General features: G+C 43.3%; 1 protein-coding gene across 5 annotated transcripts in view; it reads left to right on the forward strand.

Annotated features, from left to right (window-relative positions):
* Positions 1-17086, forward strand: part of DUS2 (dihydrouridine synthase 2) — a 32124-nt gene that overhangs the window by 2528 nt on the left and 12510 nt on the right. For 4 of the 5 annotated variants that reach the window (XM_070770813.1, XM_019979748.2, XM_019979747.2 and 1 more), the window contains 6 exons: positions 1649-1776; positions 7856-7901; positions 10200-10291; positions 11479-11522; positions 12693-12753; positions 16563-16610. In XM_070770813.1, coding sequence (XP_070626914.1) covers positions 1651-1776; positions 7856-7901; positions 10200-10291; positions 11479-11522; positions 12693-12753; positions 16563-16610 — 417 coding nt within the window. In that variant the 5' untranslated portion in view covers positions 1649-1650. Of the gene's footprint in view, positions 1-845; positions 886-1648; positions 1777-7855; positions 7902-10199; positions 10292-11478; positions 11523-12692; positions 12754-16562; positions 16611-17086 lie in introns of all 5 variants that reach the window. The other variant, XM_070770814.1, reaches the window with a different exon arrangement.

Genomic DNA, 17086 nt, shown 5'->3' on the forward strand with positions numbered 1-17086 from the left:
GAGTAACCTCCAGTTGTTATTGAGATGGATATTTTACAAGATGTTTTACAAAGCACTTTATCAGTTCAGTTCAGTCGCTCAGTTGTGTCTGACTTTTTGCGACCCCATGGACTGCGGCACACCAGACTTCCCTGTCCATCACCAACTCCCGAAGCTTACTCAAACTCATGTCCGTTGAGTCGGTGATGCCATGCAACCATTTCATCCTCTTCTCCTCTTGCCTTCAATCTTTCCCAGTGTCAGGGTCTTTTCCAGTGAGTCAGTTCTTTGCATCAGGTGGCCAAAGTATTGGAGTTTCAGCTTCAGCATCAGTCCTTCCAATGAATATTCAGGACTGATTTCCTTTAGGATGGACTGGTTGAATCTCCTTGCAGTCCAAGGGACTCTTAAGAGTCTTCTAGAAATAAGAAAGGTTTACTTATTGTGGAAAAAATGCAAGCTCCTGCGAGTGGTAGCCTCATTAGGTAATGTTTTTCTCAGAGCTGCCATGGAAACTTATGTTGCCTAGTTACTCCCTAAATTTTAAAAGGAATTTTTCCTTGAGTCTCAGGTGATAGTGGTATATTCATTCATTTATTCAAGCAGTAAATATTTTCTGAGCACCATGTATGTGCCAGGTACTTTTCATGTGAACCAAACAGGCAAAATTCCTGCCCTTCTGAGCTTCATATTCTGATTTAATTGACTTGAGGGCAGGCCTGGACATTGGTATTTTTTTTTAACTTTTTATTTTATATTGGGGTATAGCCATTTAACAATGTTATAATAGTTTCAGATGAACAATAAAGGGACTCAGCCATATATATACATGTATCCATTCTCCCCGAAACTCCCTTCCCATCCAGGCTGCCACATAACATCGAGCAGAGTTCCCTGTGCTATACGGTAGGTCCTTGTTGGTTATCCTTTTTAAAGATTTCAGGGTTTTTTTTTTGCTTGTTTTACTCCTGTTAACTTTACCTTCAAAGTATATTTAGAACATGACCACTTCTCACCACCTCTACAACTCTCTCCCCATCCTGAGCCACCATCATCTCTCATGTCAGTGACTGAAGAGTCTAATTGGTCTCTCTGGGTCTACCATGGCTTTTCATGCAGCAATCACTGTGATCATGGAGAAATATGATCAGTAATGCCACTCCTCTCCTTGAAACCCTTGCTGGCTCATATCGTGAAGAGCTAACAAAGCCCACAGAGCATCCTACAAGGCCATTTGGGATCTCACCATTGTGTCCTATCTGCTTAGGACATCCATCCTGTATCTGACGTCCATTACTCTTCTTCTTTCTGTGCTCGACTATGTCGGCCTTTGTACTAGTCTACTAACACATCAGACTTGCTCCTGCCCCAGGGCCTTTGCACTGACTGTTTCCTCTGCTGTGCACTCTTCATTCCCCACCAGCATGAAAGCTCTAGCAGAACAGGAATCTTTGTTTTCTTCTCTAATGTATCCACAAAGACTAGGACAATGACTGGCACACACCACACACTTAATAAATATTTGTTGGATGTGTGAACAAGCTTGCATTGTTTTTATGATCAGAGAAAAGGAAAACAAAGTACTACCTGTTGGGAGGAAAAGGAAAGCCTGCTCTGGATAACAGAAGAGATTTTTCTCCATTTGAATGTCTGACTCTTCTTTCTTCAGGAATGACTGTGAACAACCTCTCTCTGTGCTACCACAACAAACTCATATTAGCCCCTATGGTTCGGGTGGGGACTCTCCCAATGCGGCTTCTGGCCCTGGACTATGGAGCGGACATCGTGTACTGTGAGGTAAGGGGCTCCTAATCCTCCCAGACAGAGAGCTTTTCCACAAGTGCAGCCTCCTCACCTGTGGGTGCCTGTGTTCAGAAGCTAGAGGAGGCAGAATGGGCCCTCCCTTCACAGGTGCTCACTGAAAGCATCACAAGACAAAAACATAGGAGTTTTGTGAGCCCTGCCAAGGATCAGGAACCTGGGCTGCATGGAGGCATTGTGGGACACCTAGGCCAGGTGGATAGATGAGCATCGTGTCAGGTCACTGCTGTGGCTCCTGTAGGAGTTAATACACATTCATTTTGTGAATGAGGAAGCTCAGTTTCAGAGTGAGAAGGAAAAGGACCAGATTCAGGCTAGAGAAACTGGATGGGGTTGGTTTGGTAAGCCATAGAATTTTCTGATAGCAATAGCTAGTAGGCCAGTTACTGGCCTGTTGCTTTGAAGATTATTATTAATAGGACTGATTCAGACTCAGGTTTAGAAAACATCTTCTAGGAAAACCAGTTAAAGGAGTAGCTGATATTGGATAGGGACTGTGAGCAGTGGTTCTCAGTTGGGTAGGTAAGCTTCCCCCGCAACCCTTAATCCTGCTATGCCTCTCTAGTGGGGGTAAGAGGTTAAAGAAACTACCCAAGTGCTTCTGACATTTCCATCTTGAAGAGCCATCTGTGGAGGGAGAACTGTGGCTATAAGAGGGCTACACAAGGAATCCTTGTGCTGATGGATCTATTCTGTGTCAATATCCCGGTTGCAATATTGTTACTAAGCTTTGCAAGACGTTACCATAGGGAGAAATTGGGCAGTGGGTACACAGGATCTCACATTCAGGTTCAATTGCATGTGAACCTCCAATTACCTCAAAATAAAAAGTTTTATTAAAAAGAAGGGTGTAGAAAGAAGAGAGGGTCTGGGACTTCCATGGAGGTCCAGTGGCTAAGACTCTGTGCTCCCAATGCAGGGGACCTAGGTTCAATTCCTGGTCAGGGAACTAGATCCCACATGCTGCATCTAAGAAGCCTGCATGCTGCAACTAAGACCCAGCGAATCCAAAATAAATAAGTAAAATAAATATTTTTAAAAAAGGAAAAGAAGAGAGGGCTTAAGAGTGAATTTGGGAAGAATAGGCCCTTTATCCAGACCTAGCTCCTGTGGAGCAGAGTCAGACAGGCAGGCATGCAGGCCAGCTGGCCCCCGCTTGTGGTGAGCAGATCGATCTCTGGGAACTGAGCCCTGAGTACTGGGAAAGGCACAGCATGGTGCCTGGTGCCCCCTGGTGGATCCCGAGTTGCTCTGCAGGTCAGCCTTGTGATGCTCTCTCTGTGTTCACATGAGGTGACCGACCTATCTGTAAGGTTAGTCAAATCACTTCATCCACCTCTCAGGACCTAGTGTGGGACTTCGGGTAGTCCATGTGTACAGGCTCCTCTGCAGCTGTAAGTGAAGAAAGGATGAACCAGCTCAGCAAAGGTTAAGGTTATTCCCCACCAAAGTCTGCCCTATTGACGGAGTTTTCTAGGAGTTAATCAGATGTCACATACTTATTCCTATTATTATAAAAATATTATTGTAACATTGTAAAATGTTATTACAATGGATAGATGGACCTAGAGATTGTCCTACTGAGTGAAGTAAGAGAGAAAGACAAATATCATGTGTTACCACTTGTATGTGAAATCTAAAAAAATGGTACAAATTAACCTATTTACAATACAGAAAGGGTCACAGATGTAGAAAAGAAACTTATGGTTACCAAGAGGGCAAAGAGAGGGGGATACATTGGGAGAGTGGGATTGACATATACACACTCAGTTCAGTTCAGTTCAGTTGCTTAGTCGTGTCTGACTCTTTGTGATCCCATGAATCACAGCATGCCAGGCCTCCCTGTCCATCACCAACTCCCGAAGTTCACTCAGACTCACGTCCATCGAGTCAGTGATGCCATCCAGCCATCTTATCCTCTGTTGTGCCCTTCTCCTCCTGCCCCCATTCCCTCCCAGCATCAGAGTCTTTTCCAGTGAGTCAACTCTTCGCATGAGGTGGCCAAAGTGCTGGAGTTTCAGCTTTACTACTATATATAAAATAGGTTACCTATATAATAAGAACCTACTATATAGAATAGAAACTCTGCTCAATACTCTGTAATGACCTATATGGGAAAGGAATGTAAAAAACTGGATATGTGTATATGTGTAACTGATTCACTGTGCTCTTCACCTGAAACTAACACAACATTGTAAATCACCTACACGCCAATAAAAATGAAATAAATAAACAACAAACCAAAATAAAATGGGACTCTAGTGGCCCAGATGTGAGAGGACACCTGCCTTTAATAAGCAAGATGAAGGGAGAAGATAGTGGCCTTTAGAGACCTTGATTACCAAAATGAGTACTTAAATTTTTTTTTATGGTAAAAAACACATAAGATTTACCATCTTAACTGTTTTTAAGTGTACAGTTCAGTAGTTGTGAAACAGATTTCCAGAACCTTTTCATCTTGCAAAACTGAAACTCTATACCCATTAAACAACTCCCCTTTCCCCCATTCCCCATAGCCCCTTCACCATTCTACTTTCTGTTTCTATGAATCTGAATACTTTAGATACCTCATGTAAGTGGAAATATGCGATATTTGTCTTTTTGTGACTGGCTTATTGTGGCTCAGCTGGTAAAGAATCTTCCTGCAATGTGGAAGACCTGGGTTCAATCCCTGGGTTGGGAAGATGCCCTGGAGAAGGGAAAGGCTACCCACTCCAGTATTCTGGCCTGGAGAATTTCATGGACTGTATAGTCCATGAGGTCACAAAGAGTTGGACACGACTGAGCGACTTTCACTTATTTTATTTAGCATAATATCCTCAAGGTTCATCCGTGTTGTACTATGTGACAGGTTTTCCTTCCATTTTTAGGCTGAATAATATTCCATGGTATATGCACTGCATTTTGCTTATCTGTTCATTTATCTGTCGATGGACATTTGGGTCGCTTTTGTTTCTTGGCTGTTTTGAATAGTGCTGCTGTGAATGTAGGTGTGCAGATCCCTCTTCGAGATCCTGCTTTCAGTTCTTTGGGATGTATATACCCAGAAATAGGATTTGCTGGATCATGTGGTAGTTTTTTCATTTTTTGAGGCATCTCTGTACTGTTTTCTCTGTCTTTTGGACTATTTTACAGTCCCACCAGCAGTGTACAGTTTTTGAAATCTTTCCTAACACTTATTATTTTCTCTTCTTTTTTAATATCATGCTAATGGGTGTGAAGTGATAGCTTGTTGTGCTTTTGATTTGCATTTCTCTGATGATGAATGATATTGAGCATGTTTTTGTATGCTTCATGGCCATTGGTATATCATCTTTGAATAAATTTCTATTCAAATCTTCTGCCCAGAATGGGTAATTTTTTAAAACTTACAAGGAAATTATTTATGGAAAAAATTGCAGGAATGGACAAAGAACATCCATATACCATTTACCCAGATTGACCTACTGTTAACATTTTGCTTGATTTGTTTTATAATTTGTTCTCTCTCTCTAATATATGTATTTTCTCCATAACTGTTTGAAAGTTTCATATAGTATGATGTATTACTTCTCAAATACTTCATGATATTTTCTAATAATAAAGTCATTCTTTTTTTAAGATTTTTTTTTTTGGGTGCGGCCATTTTTAAAGTCTTTATTGAATCTGTTACAATACTGCTTCTGTTTTCTATGGGTTTTTTTGTTTGTTTGTTTCTGGCCCTGAGGCATGTGGGGTCTTAATTCCCCTGATTAAACCTGTACCCTGTTCATTGGAAGGTGAAGTCTTAACCACTGGATTGCCAGGGAAGTCTCTTTCTGTCTTTTTTTCTTTGCAATTGTTGCCATCCTAGTCGCTCTGAAATGGTATCTCACTGTGGGGTTTTTTGTTTGTTTGTTTTTAAAGATAGGTTCTATTTATTATTTTTTACCACACTAGGAATTGAACCCAGGCCCTCAGCATTGAGAACGCAGAGTCCTAACCTCTGGACTGCCAGGAAATTCTCCCCATTATGGACATTGTGGTTTTGATTTGCATTTCCTGTTAATGATATTGAGCATCTTTTGCTATGTTTATTTTCCATTTATATATCTTTTTTGGAGAAATATCTCTTCATATCTTATGCACATTTTAAAATTATTGTTTTTTTATTCTAGGAGTTATAAGAGTTCTTTATATACTCTGGATATTAGACCTTTAACAGATACATGATTTGCAAATATTTTCTCCCATTCTGTGGATTGTCTTTTCAGTTTATTTTTCATTTATTTATTTTTTTAAGACTTCATTTTAATTTTTTAAAATTTTATACAAGTATAATTGATTTACTTTATTGATAGTATCCTTTGATGCACAAAAAATTTTAATTTTAATGAAGTTCAATTTATCTAATACTTTCCTTTGTTGTTTGTGCTTTTGGTATCATCTCTAAGGGGCTTCCTTGGTGGCTCAGATGGTAAAGAATCTGCCTGAAATGCAGGAGAACAAGGTTTGATCCCTGGGTTGGAAAGATCCCTTAGAGAAGCAAATAGCTTGGAGAATTACATCAACAGAGGAGCCTGGCAGGGTGGAATGGAGGAGATGAAGGTAGCAGGCCGTAGTTGAGATATAGGAAAATAATATCTGACAAAAAAGGAAGAATAAGCCCATACATGATAAGGCACTTGAAAATTAAATGCTGTTCAAACATTTGGTAGCCATATGAATAAAATAATTTGCTTGCTGGAGAAGGAAATGGCAACCCACTCCACTATTCTTGCCTGGAAAAGTCCATGGACAGAGGAGTCTGGCAGGCTGTAGTCCATGGGGTTACATGACTGAGCATGCATACATGAGGAGGGTGGAGGGAGATGGGCTGGTAGAAATAAACTGGTAGAACTGAAAAAAAAAAAAAAAAATCCGCTTGCAGTACAGGAGACCATAACTGACTTATAAATGGCCTTACTTATCAGGTAAGTTAAAAAGGCAAAATTAGTTTTACCAAGAAGATAAAAGCCAATTCAAATTATATTCTTAACTGTGATGGAGATAGATTTGGGAACTAGAAAGCATTGTTTGTGGCAAAATTCGAGTTGTCTCTTCTATAAAAATAAATGTTATATATGATAAAAATTGAGGGAATGACATGGATATAAAAAAAATAATTGTGATAATTGAGGTAGAAAAATAATATCCTATTTGACAAAGAATAGCTTTTTTCCTGCACAACTTTTATAGATGTAAAAGTCAGTTTGGTAGGAAGATGCACAGATGATAAACTCTATCGCATGGAAAAACAATGTTTGTTTTCACCAATGAAGGAAATAACAGTGAAAAAAAAAGAGAAGTTCTAACTATAACCAAAGAACTGACTAAAATGAATAAAACTGATAAACAATAGTGTTGAGGACATGTGGGTGAGCAGGCACATGTGTGGTTTTACTGGTGACAATTGAAATTAATTTCTCCACCTAACAATCAGCTGAGCATCTGCTGCATGTAAGGCATTGAAGCAGCTTCACCAGATGTTCAGTAAGAACTTGTAACGTGCTGGGCGCTAGGGACACAAAGATGAATGAGACTGTGTCCAAGCCCCAGAGGCTCTTTGGGTATAATGGGGAGACAGAAGAGAAAATAAGACATTTCAAGGGCCATTTTGCCTTAGCTCCTCCTCTCAGATCCTCAAAGCCCACCTTTGTGTGAATCCAGAACCTTCCTCAGAGTATTCATCATCTAATGGTAAAGGAATGACGGGTGCATCTGTAACTAGCATACAGAGAAGAGGTCCAGCCATGAAGGTGGACGTGGCAGAGGGTTTGAGGAATCCCGAGGGGGACAAGTTACTGCTGCCAGGGCTGGGATCCCAGCAGTAGCAGCCCCAGCTTACTCTCACTTTCACTCAGCTCACTTTCCCCGACTCATTCTCAGCCAAAGCTCGGCCTGGCTGCAGCCCTTTTCATAAGCATAGGTCACTCAGTGCTGCCCATTTATGCACTGGCCTTCTTGCCTACCCCTGCAACCAGGATCACTGGTCTTTCCTGCTGTACCCAGGACCTGTGTGTCTGGGACTGACATGTGCCCTTTGATTCCTCTGCAGGAGCTGGTCGACCTCAAGATGCTTCAGTGCAAGAGAGTTGTCAATGGTGAGTGCAGCTGTGGTCCTAGGATTGTGTGTGTGCCCAGTCATGCCCAGGCTGTGCTAACATTGCCTTTGCCTGGGTGTCAGTGTCCTCTGGTGCTCCTTGCCTGGCTGTGTCATTTTGTGGCTCCCATGCTGTCTTGAGTAGGGCTTCCCTGGGGGCTCAGTTGGTTAAGAATCCGCTTGCAAATCAGGAGACCACCTGCAATGCAGGAAACCCAGGTTTGATCCCTGGGTCGAGAAGATCCCCTGGAGAAGGAAATGGCAACCCACACCAGTATTCTTGGGTGGGAAGTCCCATGGACAGCGGAGCTTGGTGGGCTGTGGTCCATGGGGTCACAAGAGTCGAACATGACTTAGTGACTAAACCACCGCCATCATGGTCTCTTGAGAATAGTCACTGTTCTCCAGAGACCATGACAAACTGCCAGTTGTGAAGCAGGCAGTGAATACCTTCTGCCTGAAGGCTTACTGGCATATGAATCACCAGGTTTTGTAGTACAGGTGATCCCCTTGGGGTCAGGGTGGCTTCAGCACTGATCCTGACCCTGCTGCTCTCCGACTGTACAAGAGCAAGTCTTGTACAAGTCTTGTACAACTCTCTGGCAAGTCACATGACCTCTGCCTCAGTGTCTTTAGCTGTAAAAGGAAAATCACTATCCCTGCTTTATTTAACTCATAGGATTGGAGTAAGGATCAAATAAGATAAGGGACATGTAAATACTTTGCAAATGGAAGTAGTTGTGCTAAATCATGGTTTTGCTTATACTTTATTGATAAGGCTGATTCTGCTTTAATGAGAATTGTGGTATTGTTTGAGGTTTTTGAAATGTATACACGCTTGTGAAATCTTAAAATAAGTTCACTTGAAGTTTTGTCGATTTCATGTTTAATTCTTTTAGATATATATTTTCTTTGTGTTATGAGAAATTCAGTGTTGTAGATATCAGTTCAGTTAGTCACTCAGTTGTGTCCGATTCTTTGTGACCCCATGGACTGCAGCATGCCAGGCTTCCCTGTCTATCACCAATTCCCAGAGCTTGCTCAAACTCATGTCTGTTGAGTCAGTGATGCCATCCAACCTTCTCATCTTCTGTCGTCCCCTTCTCCTGCCTTCAATCTTGCCCAACATCAGAGTCTTTTCCAATGAGTCAGTTCTTTGCATCAGGTGGCCAAAGTATTGGAGCTTCAGCTTCAACATTGGTCATTTCAATGAATATTCAGAACTGATTTCCTTTGGGATTGGCTGGTTTGATCTCCTTGCAGTCCAAGGGACTCTCAAGAGTCTTCTCCAACACCACAGTTCAAAAGAATCAATTCTTCAGTGCTCAGCTTTCTTTATAGTCCAACTCTCACATCCATGCCTGACTACTGGAAAAACCATTGACTAGATGAACCTTTGTCAGCAAAGGTCTCTGCTTTTTAATATGCTGTCTAGGTTGGTCATAGCATTTTAAATTATTACTCCTGAAATAAAAGGAGCAAGCGTCTTTTAATTTCATGGCTGCAGTCACCATCTGCAGTAATTTTGGAGCCCAAGAAAAGAAAGTCTGTCACCATTTCCATTGTTTCCCCATCTATTTGCTATGAGGTGATGGGACTGGATGCCATGATCTTCATTTTTTGAATATTGGGTTTTAAGCCAGCTTTTTCACTCTCCTCTTTCACTTTCATCAAGAGGCTCTTTAGTTCCTCTTCACTTATTTACATAAAGTGGTGTCATCTGCATATCTGAGGTTATTGATATTTCTCCCAGCAATCTTGATTCCAGCTTGTGCTTCATCCAGCCCTGCATTTTGCAGAATGTACTCTGCATATAAATTAAATGAGAAGGGTGACAATGTATAGTCTTGACATACTCCTTTCCCAATCCTAGAAAATGAAAATTCTGCATAATCCCATGCTTGAAGAATAATCACAAAGAGAAATGATGTGTACTTTTTACACACACTTGGGATCATGATACACGTTTTTTTTTTTTTTTTGGGTGAGAAAGAGGGCAAGGGGCCCGTGAATGGCTGCATGCCATCATCCGTCTCCCTGTCACCAGGGACAGAGGGAAGGACATGGGCACGGACGTGTGACAGCGGCAACAGGCTTGCCACCGGCCCCCCGACCATGCACATTCTCCCCAGGAAAGGGGATGGCAGGGCCTTCCTGCGACGTCCCCGGTCTCTCGTCCGTGCCCTGCCTCTCCCCTGTTTCCTGTCCCAGCCCATGGGCAAGGCCCACGGCAAGGAAATGATACATGTTTTGCCCCTTGCTTTTCTATTAATACAAAGACATTTGTGTTTTCTTGCAGAGGCGCTCAGCACAGTGGACTTTGTTGCTCCTGATGACCGAGTGGTCTTCCGCACCTGTGAAAGGGAGCAGAGCAAGGTCGTCTTCCAGATGGTAGGACATCCCAGGGCCAAGCGCACTTCCCATCTCATGCCCTGGGCTGGGGGAGTGTTATGTGCCTGGGCTCCATTATACAGTGGTCTTCAGTCTTCCTGAAGATCCTGCATTCAATGGTTTCAGAGATCTGCTCATGAGTGATTATACTCTTGGAGACCGTTTATGGAAATCAAGCTATTAGTGGTCTATTACATGCTTCCAGTCTCAAATTTAATATCCTTCATTGTAGGGATTATCTGTTTCTCATGACTTATATGTATTTTTATTCCCTAGCATCAGTTGTTCAGATCATGGTCTTTGTTTTGTATTGTCTATATATATTTACCATTTAAAGAAATTAAATCAAGAGTAGTTTTTTGGGACTTCCCTAGTAGTCTAGTGGTTAAGACTCTGTGCTTTTACTACAGGGGGCATGGGTTTGGTCCTTGGTTGAGGGAGTAAGATCCCACATGCCATGCAGTACAACCAGGGAAAAAAAGAGAATGGTTAGGATTTGTGTTAGGGTCATAGTGATTCTGTTTGTCTCTCACTTTGGGTATTTCTCAGTATTTTTTCAGAAATACTTCCTGGATAACATTTAGGTTTGTTAAAAAAAACTTGATAACAGGACTTCCCTGGTGGCCCAGTGGTTAAGAATCTGCCCGCCAATGCAGGGGACATGGGTTTGATCCCTGGTCCAGGAAGATTCCACATGCAGTGGTGCAACTAAGCCCATGCGTTGCGGCTAGCGAGCCTGCATGCCCTAGAGCTGGTGCTTTTCAACAAAAGAAGCCACCACAAGTCTGCTTGCTGCAACTAGAGAAAGCCTGTGCACAGCAACAACAACAAAAATTTTTAAAAAATTGATATCAATGAGTAACCATATGATAAAGTAGATATAGAAGAATGTTAATTGTGGAATCTAAGTGATGGGTATATGAATGTTCACTCTAAAATCTTTCCAACTTTTTTGTATGTTTTGAAGTATTGACACCATGGATGACATTTTCTTAACTCTCCAGTGAGCCAGTCTAGTGGGCTAGCTATTTGAGAGAATAACACCTGGTCTCCACTTGCTGGTGTGTGTGTGTGTGTGTGTTTGCCCGTATATGCCCGTGCATGTGTGCATCGTGTGCCTGAGTGTGGTTGTCTGTGCATATGGACTGTGTCAGGCCCTTGGTTGATTTAGCCTCTTGTTTTCCCAGGGGACTTCAGATGCAGAGCGAGCCCTTGCTGTGGCCAGGCTTGTGTAAGTTCTTCCCTCTTGGGGAACTGCCTTTGCCTCTCCTGTGGGCCCTGAGATCTTATTGTTCCCTGTGACCTTGGAAGTGACCACCCTTCTGCTTCCTAGTCCACTACCTTCTGTTTTCAGGTTCAGAGGGTCATATTTCCTTCTCTATTTGTGGTGAATAAGGGCTGCCCCAGGTATGATGTGAACCCACTGTGTCTGGACCCCAGAGAACCTTTGGGTGGGAGCCTGTTTGTTAGTGTTTATTTATGGGGTTTCCTTTCTGGAGACTACCATGACTATGAACCCTGAGCTTTTAAATCTCATGAAGTGTAAGTAAGACTTACTGCTTTCTAAATTAATGAAGGCAGCAGAGTAATGTGGTTCAGAAGATGGGCTTTTGTGTTAGCTCTGGGCTGGAATCCTGACTTTGCTATCTGCTGACCATCTGACCTTAGATCCATTACTTAACCTCACTGAGAACTTAGGTTTCCTCATCTATAAAATGAGACCAATAGTCCCACCTCCCTCTGGCATTATAGGGAAGGGTACATGAGATGATGCATGTAAATATCTGCAATATGTGGCATGTAGTGAGTGCTTGGGAAGTTGTTAGGTCTTGTTATTAATTACAATGAACGTGAGAAGAAACTTGGGTAGTAGTTGCTGCTGGTCACAGACAAGTAACTGTGTATGTACCAGATGATGAGGAAAGGGTCCTTTCTACGTCTGAGGACTGTTTGGAGGAAGCTAACTATGCAGCCGAGCACACCAAGACAGCCCCCCACTTCCACCAGAACCAGTGCTCTGGGAAAGGGCTCTTGTCCCCGGGTCACTTTTGTGCATCGGCAAATGGCTTTCACCACCCAGTTAGGACTGGAATTCTGGGATGGAGTTCCGTGTGGCTGTCACTCAATATTTGAGTCATCTGATACAACTCAAAGCTGGCAGAATCCTCTACAACTAGCCTTTCCTACATGTGTGAGCACCTTATAGTCTTCTTCCGGAGCTCTGCCCAGGAGGAGAGGCAGTTGCATATTTTAGAGACAGAATTTTTCATTTCCTGTTCCTGAGGGTTGGTGTGTTTCAGAGAGCCAGTAAGAATTTCAGGAGCACAGACCCATACCTTTGACTTTATGTCCTACCCTCAAGTTGAATATTTATTACCTTTCCTCCTTCATGTTTTTCCAGAGAAAATGATGTGGCTGGTATTGACGTCAACATGGGCTGTCCTAAAGAGTATTCCACCAAGGTAAACTGCTTTCATTGTATTCTTCACAAAATGTAGGGTGCAGATTAAAGGGCACTGACTGGAGGTGACAGCTAAGTACAGTGCCTAACTCTGGACTACATCCTGTACTCATGAGCAAGAAACTCAAGAGGGTGTTATTAGATCAGCTGGCAAGATTGGAATATAGATGATGGTAGATGAGCTAAAAAGTACTGTATCAGTGAAAATATATGAAGTTCATAACTTCTGTGGTTATGTAAGAATATCTCTATTGGAAAATACACACAAATATTTAGGGGTCAAGGGCTATGAGATATATATAAAATTACCCTGAAATGGTCCAGGGAAAAATTTTTTTTAATTTTATTTACTTATTTTTGTCTGTGCTGGGTCTTTGTTGCTCCATACTGGCTTTCTCTAAGTGCAATGAGTGGGGACCACTCTAGCTGTGTAGCATGGGTTTCTCATTGCCATGGTTTCTCTTGATGCAGAGTACAGGATCTAGGGCCTGCTGACTCAGCAGTTGGGGAGCAACGAGGCACGTGCAATTGTGGTTTTGGAGGTGGTTTGGAGCAGATGAAAATGCCTTACTTGCCCCGAGGCATGTGCAATCTTCCTGGATTAGGGATCGAACTGGTGTACCCAGTATCAGCAGGTGGATTCTTAACCATTGGATCACCAGAAAAGTCCAGGAAAAATTTTAGATGTGCATATGCATACACATGTATACATAAATAAATATTCACACACACATAGAGCACTCGTGCCCAAGTAATAAATGGTGTAAATGTTAAAAGAAAAATGTGAACAGAGCTCTTTTTCATGATAAAACTAGAGGATGCAATATATGTATCCCAATTGTCATATCAGAAGAGACCAGACAGGACTGCAGTGGGAGCTCTGAGAAAGGAACAGAAGGGCAGCCCTTAAACACAGGCTCTTGTGGGGAAATGTGGTCCTGAGGAGGAGGCCTGGGACCTGGCAGGCCAAGGGTATGGTACAAGCTGGGACCCGGAGGCCAACATGAAGTAGAAGCAGGGGACCTCGATTTGACCAGAGGGTTGAGAACTGGGAGGGGAAGAGGCAGCAGAGGAACATGTGATTGAAAATCTTGGTTGAGACCAGGTTAACTGAACTTTGACTTTTTAGATATCTCTGACCTGTTTTGGAACAGAGAAGGCTTGTGATCAGAAACTTAGTCTCTTCCCCCAGGGGAAGCCAGCGTTGCTAGTTTCTTGTGTGTCTTTCCAAATATATTCTATAAATAGAAATGCTAATCTAGAAGCCATGTGTCTAATAGATTCAAGTGTAAAGAGGCTAGAGGTCGGGACACAGATATCCGAGATGAGTATCTTGAATCCACAGGGGAAACCAAGGATGGAGAGAAGAAAAGCCAAATTGGGGCTGAATTTGGCAGTGCTTGGCTGGCAAATGATCACACTAGGAGTGGGAGGTGGGGTGAGTTGTGGGGGCAGAGGGAGGGTAGACTGGCAGCCAAGAAGATGGTTGGTCTCAGTATCACTGGGACTGCGGGAGGAAGAGGTGGCCTGGAGAGGATGTAAAGGGCAACTTGGAGCTAACTGGATGCAAGGCACCAGAGCGACTCCTGCAGGGTCACCTCGGAAACCTGATCATAGGGCGCAAGGGTCTGCAGTCTAGATGTGGCAGATTGTCCCCATAGCCCTCTGCCCAGAGTCTGCTCTCAGAAGTTGGTTGGCCTGAGGACCCTTGCTTTAGGCCAGGAGGCTGAGACTGCCTGAGGGAAAGGCCCTTGGGATACTTGAAAACCAGAGGACCTTTGTGGGTAGCTGCTTCAAGGAATCGTGGAACTTTGCCCTTGTCTCTTCCTAAGTGGCTCAGTGGTAAAGAACCTGCCTGCCGACACAGGAGATGCAGGAGAAGCAGATTCAATCCCTGGGTCGGGAAGATCCCCTGGAGTAGGAAATGGCAACCCATTCCAGTATTCTTACCTGGGAAATCCCATGGGCAGAGGAGCCTGGCAGAATACAGTCCATGGGGTGGCAAAGAATTGGACATGGCTGAGCATGCACGCAAGGAGTTGAAAACATCAGGCTCTGTTTTGCTACCTTGTAATTATTCCCTCATGCACCTGAGTTGTATACGGAGCAGAGCTGAAATGGTTGGAATATTCCCTCTGACATCATAGAATGAAAAAAGCAAGGAGCAGAATCGTATATGATGTGTCACAATATCTGTGTGGGAAATAGGGAATTAATATGTATATTTACACTTCTTTTTATATATTTGGAAAGATACACAAGAAACTGGTGACACTTGTTTCCCCTGGGGAGGGAAACTAAGTTTTTCTTTGGTTTTGCAGAAGAAATAAGGTTCCCTTGCAGGGGTGCCACTCCAAATAATTAACAAGGTCACAGTACTGGCACTGACCAGTCAGAACAGATACCTCCAAGTGTGCTGTACCCAGTCCCTGCCAGCTGACTATCTGCTGTCTTCTCGTGGTTCAAAAATAGAAGTCATATTAAAAAATAAATTGAATAGTTTTCTCTCCTTCTAAGCAGGGAGAGTTCTTACTCTTCATCCTTTTGAACCTTTAAGATTTTTAATATGTTGCCTATTCAAAAAAGCAAATTAAGAAGTTAAATAGAAAGGAAAGAAGGAAGGGAGGGAAGGAGAGAGGAAGGAAAGAAATGCCAGTTAGAAAAGCCATTGCTGGAGATGGAGCAGAGAGACCAGAGTTTAGATTCTGCGATTCCATAAGGAAGGGCTGGATTGCGCGTGAGGTGAGGGACAGCGGAGCCAGGTGAGTGGCCAGGGCTTCCTCAAGGCCTCTAAGGTTGTGTCTGAGGTAGTCCAGGGCTAGAAGCCCTGCTCTTCCTGTTCTCCTCTGAAATGCAGACTCAGTCTGTACTGGTTCAGTGTTCTCTCTGGTTCTAATGTGTATTTCTGAAACATGACATTAAACTGTAATAAGTAAATTTAAACCTCCTGAGCACATTCCGTGAGCATTCATTAGTTTGTAGTTTATATACTGACAACATATATTTATTGGATTTGTCTTTCTTCCCTTCACCTCATTCTGAATGGGTTCAGATTTTTAACATTCCCTCCTCTTCCGATTGTTAGAGTAATTCATACCATTGTCCAGAACTTGGATAATATAGAAAAGGACAAAAAAAAAAAAAAAAAAACCCAGAAAACAAAAAGCAAAAACAGGAAAATCATCAGTAATCTCACCATCAAGAGACAACGGCTGTTATTCATGTTGAGATTTAAGTGGCTCTGGGGATTGTTGGTTTCCATTAGTTGGGGATTTTGTTAGAGTTTGACATTGGGCTGAGTGCTCAGGACTGGGAGGCCGTTGTTGCTGGCAGGGGAGCAGGGCCTGGACATTATTGCAGATCGTGTGCCTCTGTGTGGCTTTGCTGGCAGTGGTGGCGAGTGACGGTAGGACAGGAAGAAGGTGGATTCGATCTCATTTCAAAGGAAGACCAATCCATTTATTTTTTTTAAGAGGCTTGGCAGCTTGTGGGGTTTAGTTTGTTAAGGCACTGAAACCCTTGGTAGGAAATGGGCAGTGCTGAAAAATGATTTTTTTAGAACCTGTTTCCAGGTAGACCTGCGGGTCTTGCTAAGGGGATCAGAGTGACGGCTTTTAGAATTCGTCAAACTGATCCCTGGTGTTGTGGGCACGGATGCTGCTGCTTTCTTGCTTGCCCAGGAGAAATGCTGATCACCAGTGGACCTTGGTTTCTGGGAGGCAGGTGCTGAGGTGCTGCCAGGTTGCCATCCCACAGGGAGGAGCAGCCCTCCTTCAGCTGTAAGAGCCTCCTGTATGTGCTTTTCCTTAGGGAGGAATGGGAGCTGCCCTTCTGTCAGATCCTGACAAAATCGAGAAGGTAAGTCTTGCCCTTAAGAGGTCTCTTCAGCGTGCCTGTGAGCTAGAGCTGTTGGGAGCACCTTCCCTCCCCTCCCCTGAGATTGAGAGAATCACTCACTCCACCAGGGTCTGGTTTTTAAAAGACTTCCCGGTGATTTTGACATGCAGCCAGATTCAGGAACTCCTGAGCCATCCTGCAGCAGCCTTGGTGTTCCTGAAAAGCCCAGGGCTAGGGACGTGTCAGCCGAGAGCCAAGGGCCCTAAGAACTCATTTAGAACTACCTCTGTATGCCTCTCTTCCTTCTGAGAAGATCATGAGAGCACAGGTCAGGCTACCTGTGGGTTGTGGACATGCTCAGTGGCCACATGTGTTGGGGCATAGGGTATTGGCCTCTCCCAATGGGTCCCCAGCACACTGACAGAGTCCACCGTCAGTATGAGAGCAAGCCAAGCTAGGGCCATACAAGGTAAGCTGAGTTAGTCCCCTCTGGTCCC

Source organism: Bos indicus, chromosome 18 (assembly GCF_029378745.1).
Source record: "Bos indicus isolate NIAB-ARS_2022 breed Sahiwal x Tharparkar chromosome 18, NIAB-ARS_B.indTharparkar_mat_pri_1.0, whole genome shotgun sequence".
Classification (NCBI taxonomy): Eukaryota; Metazoa; Chordata; class Mammalia; order Artiodactyla; family Bovidae; genus Bos; species Bos indicus.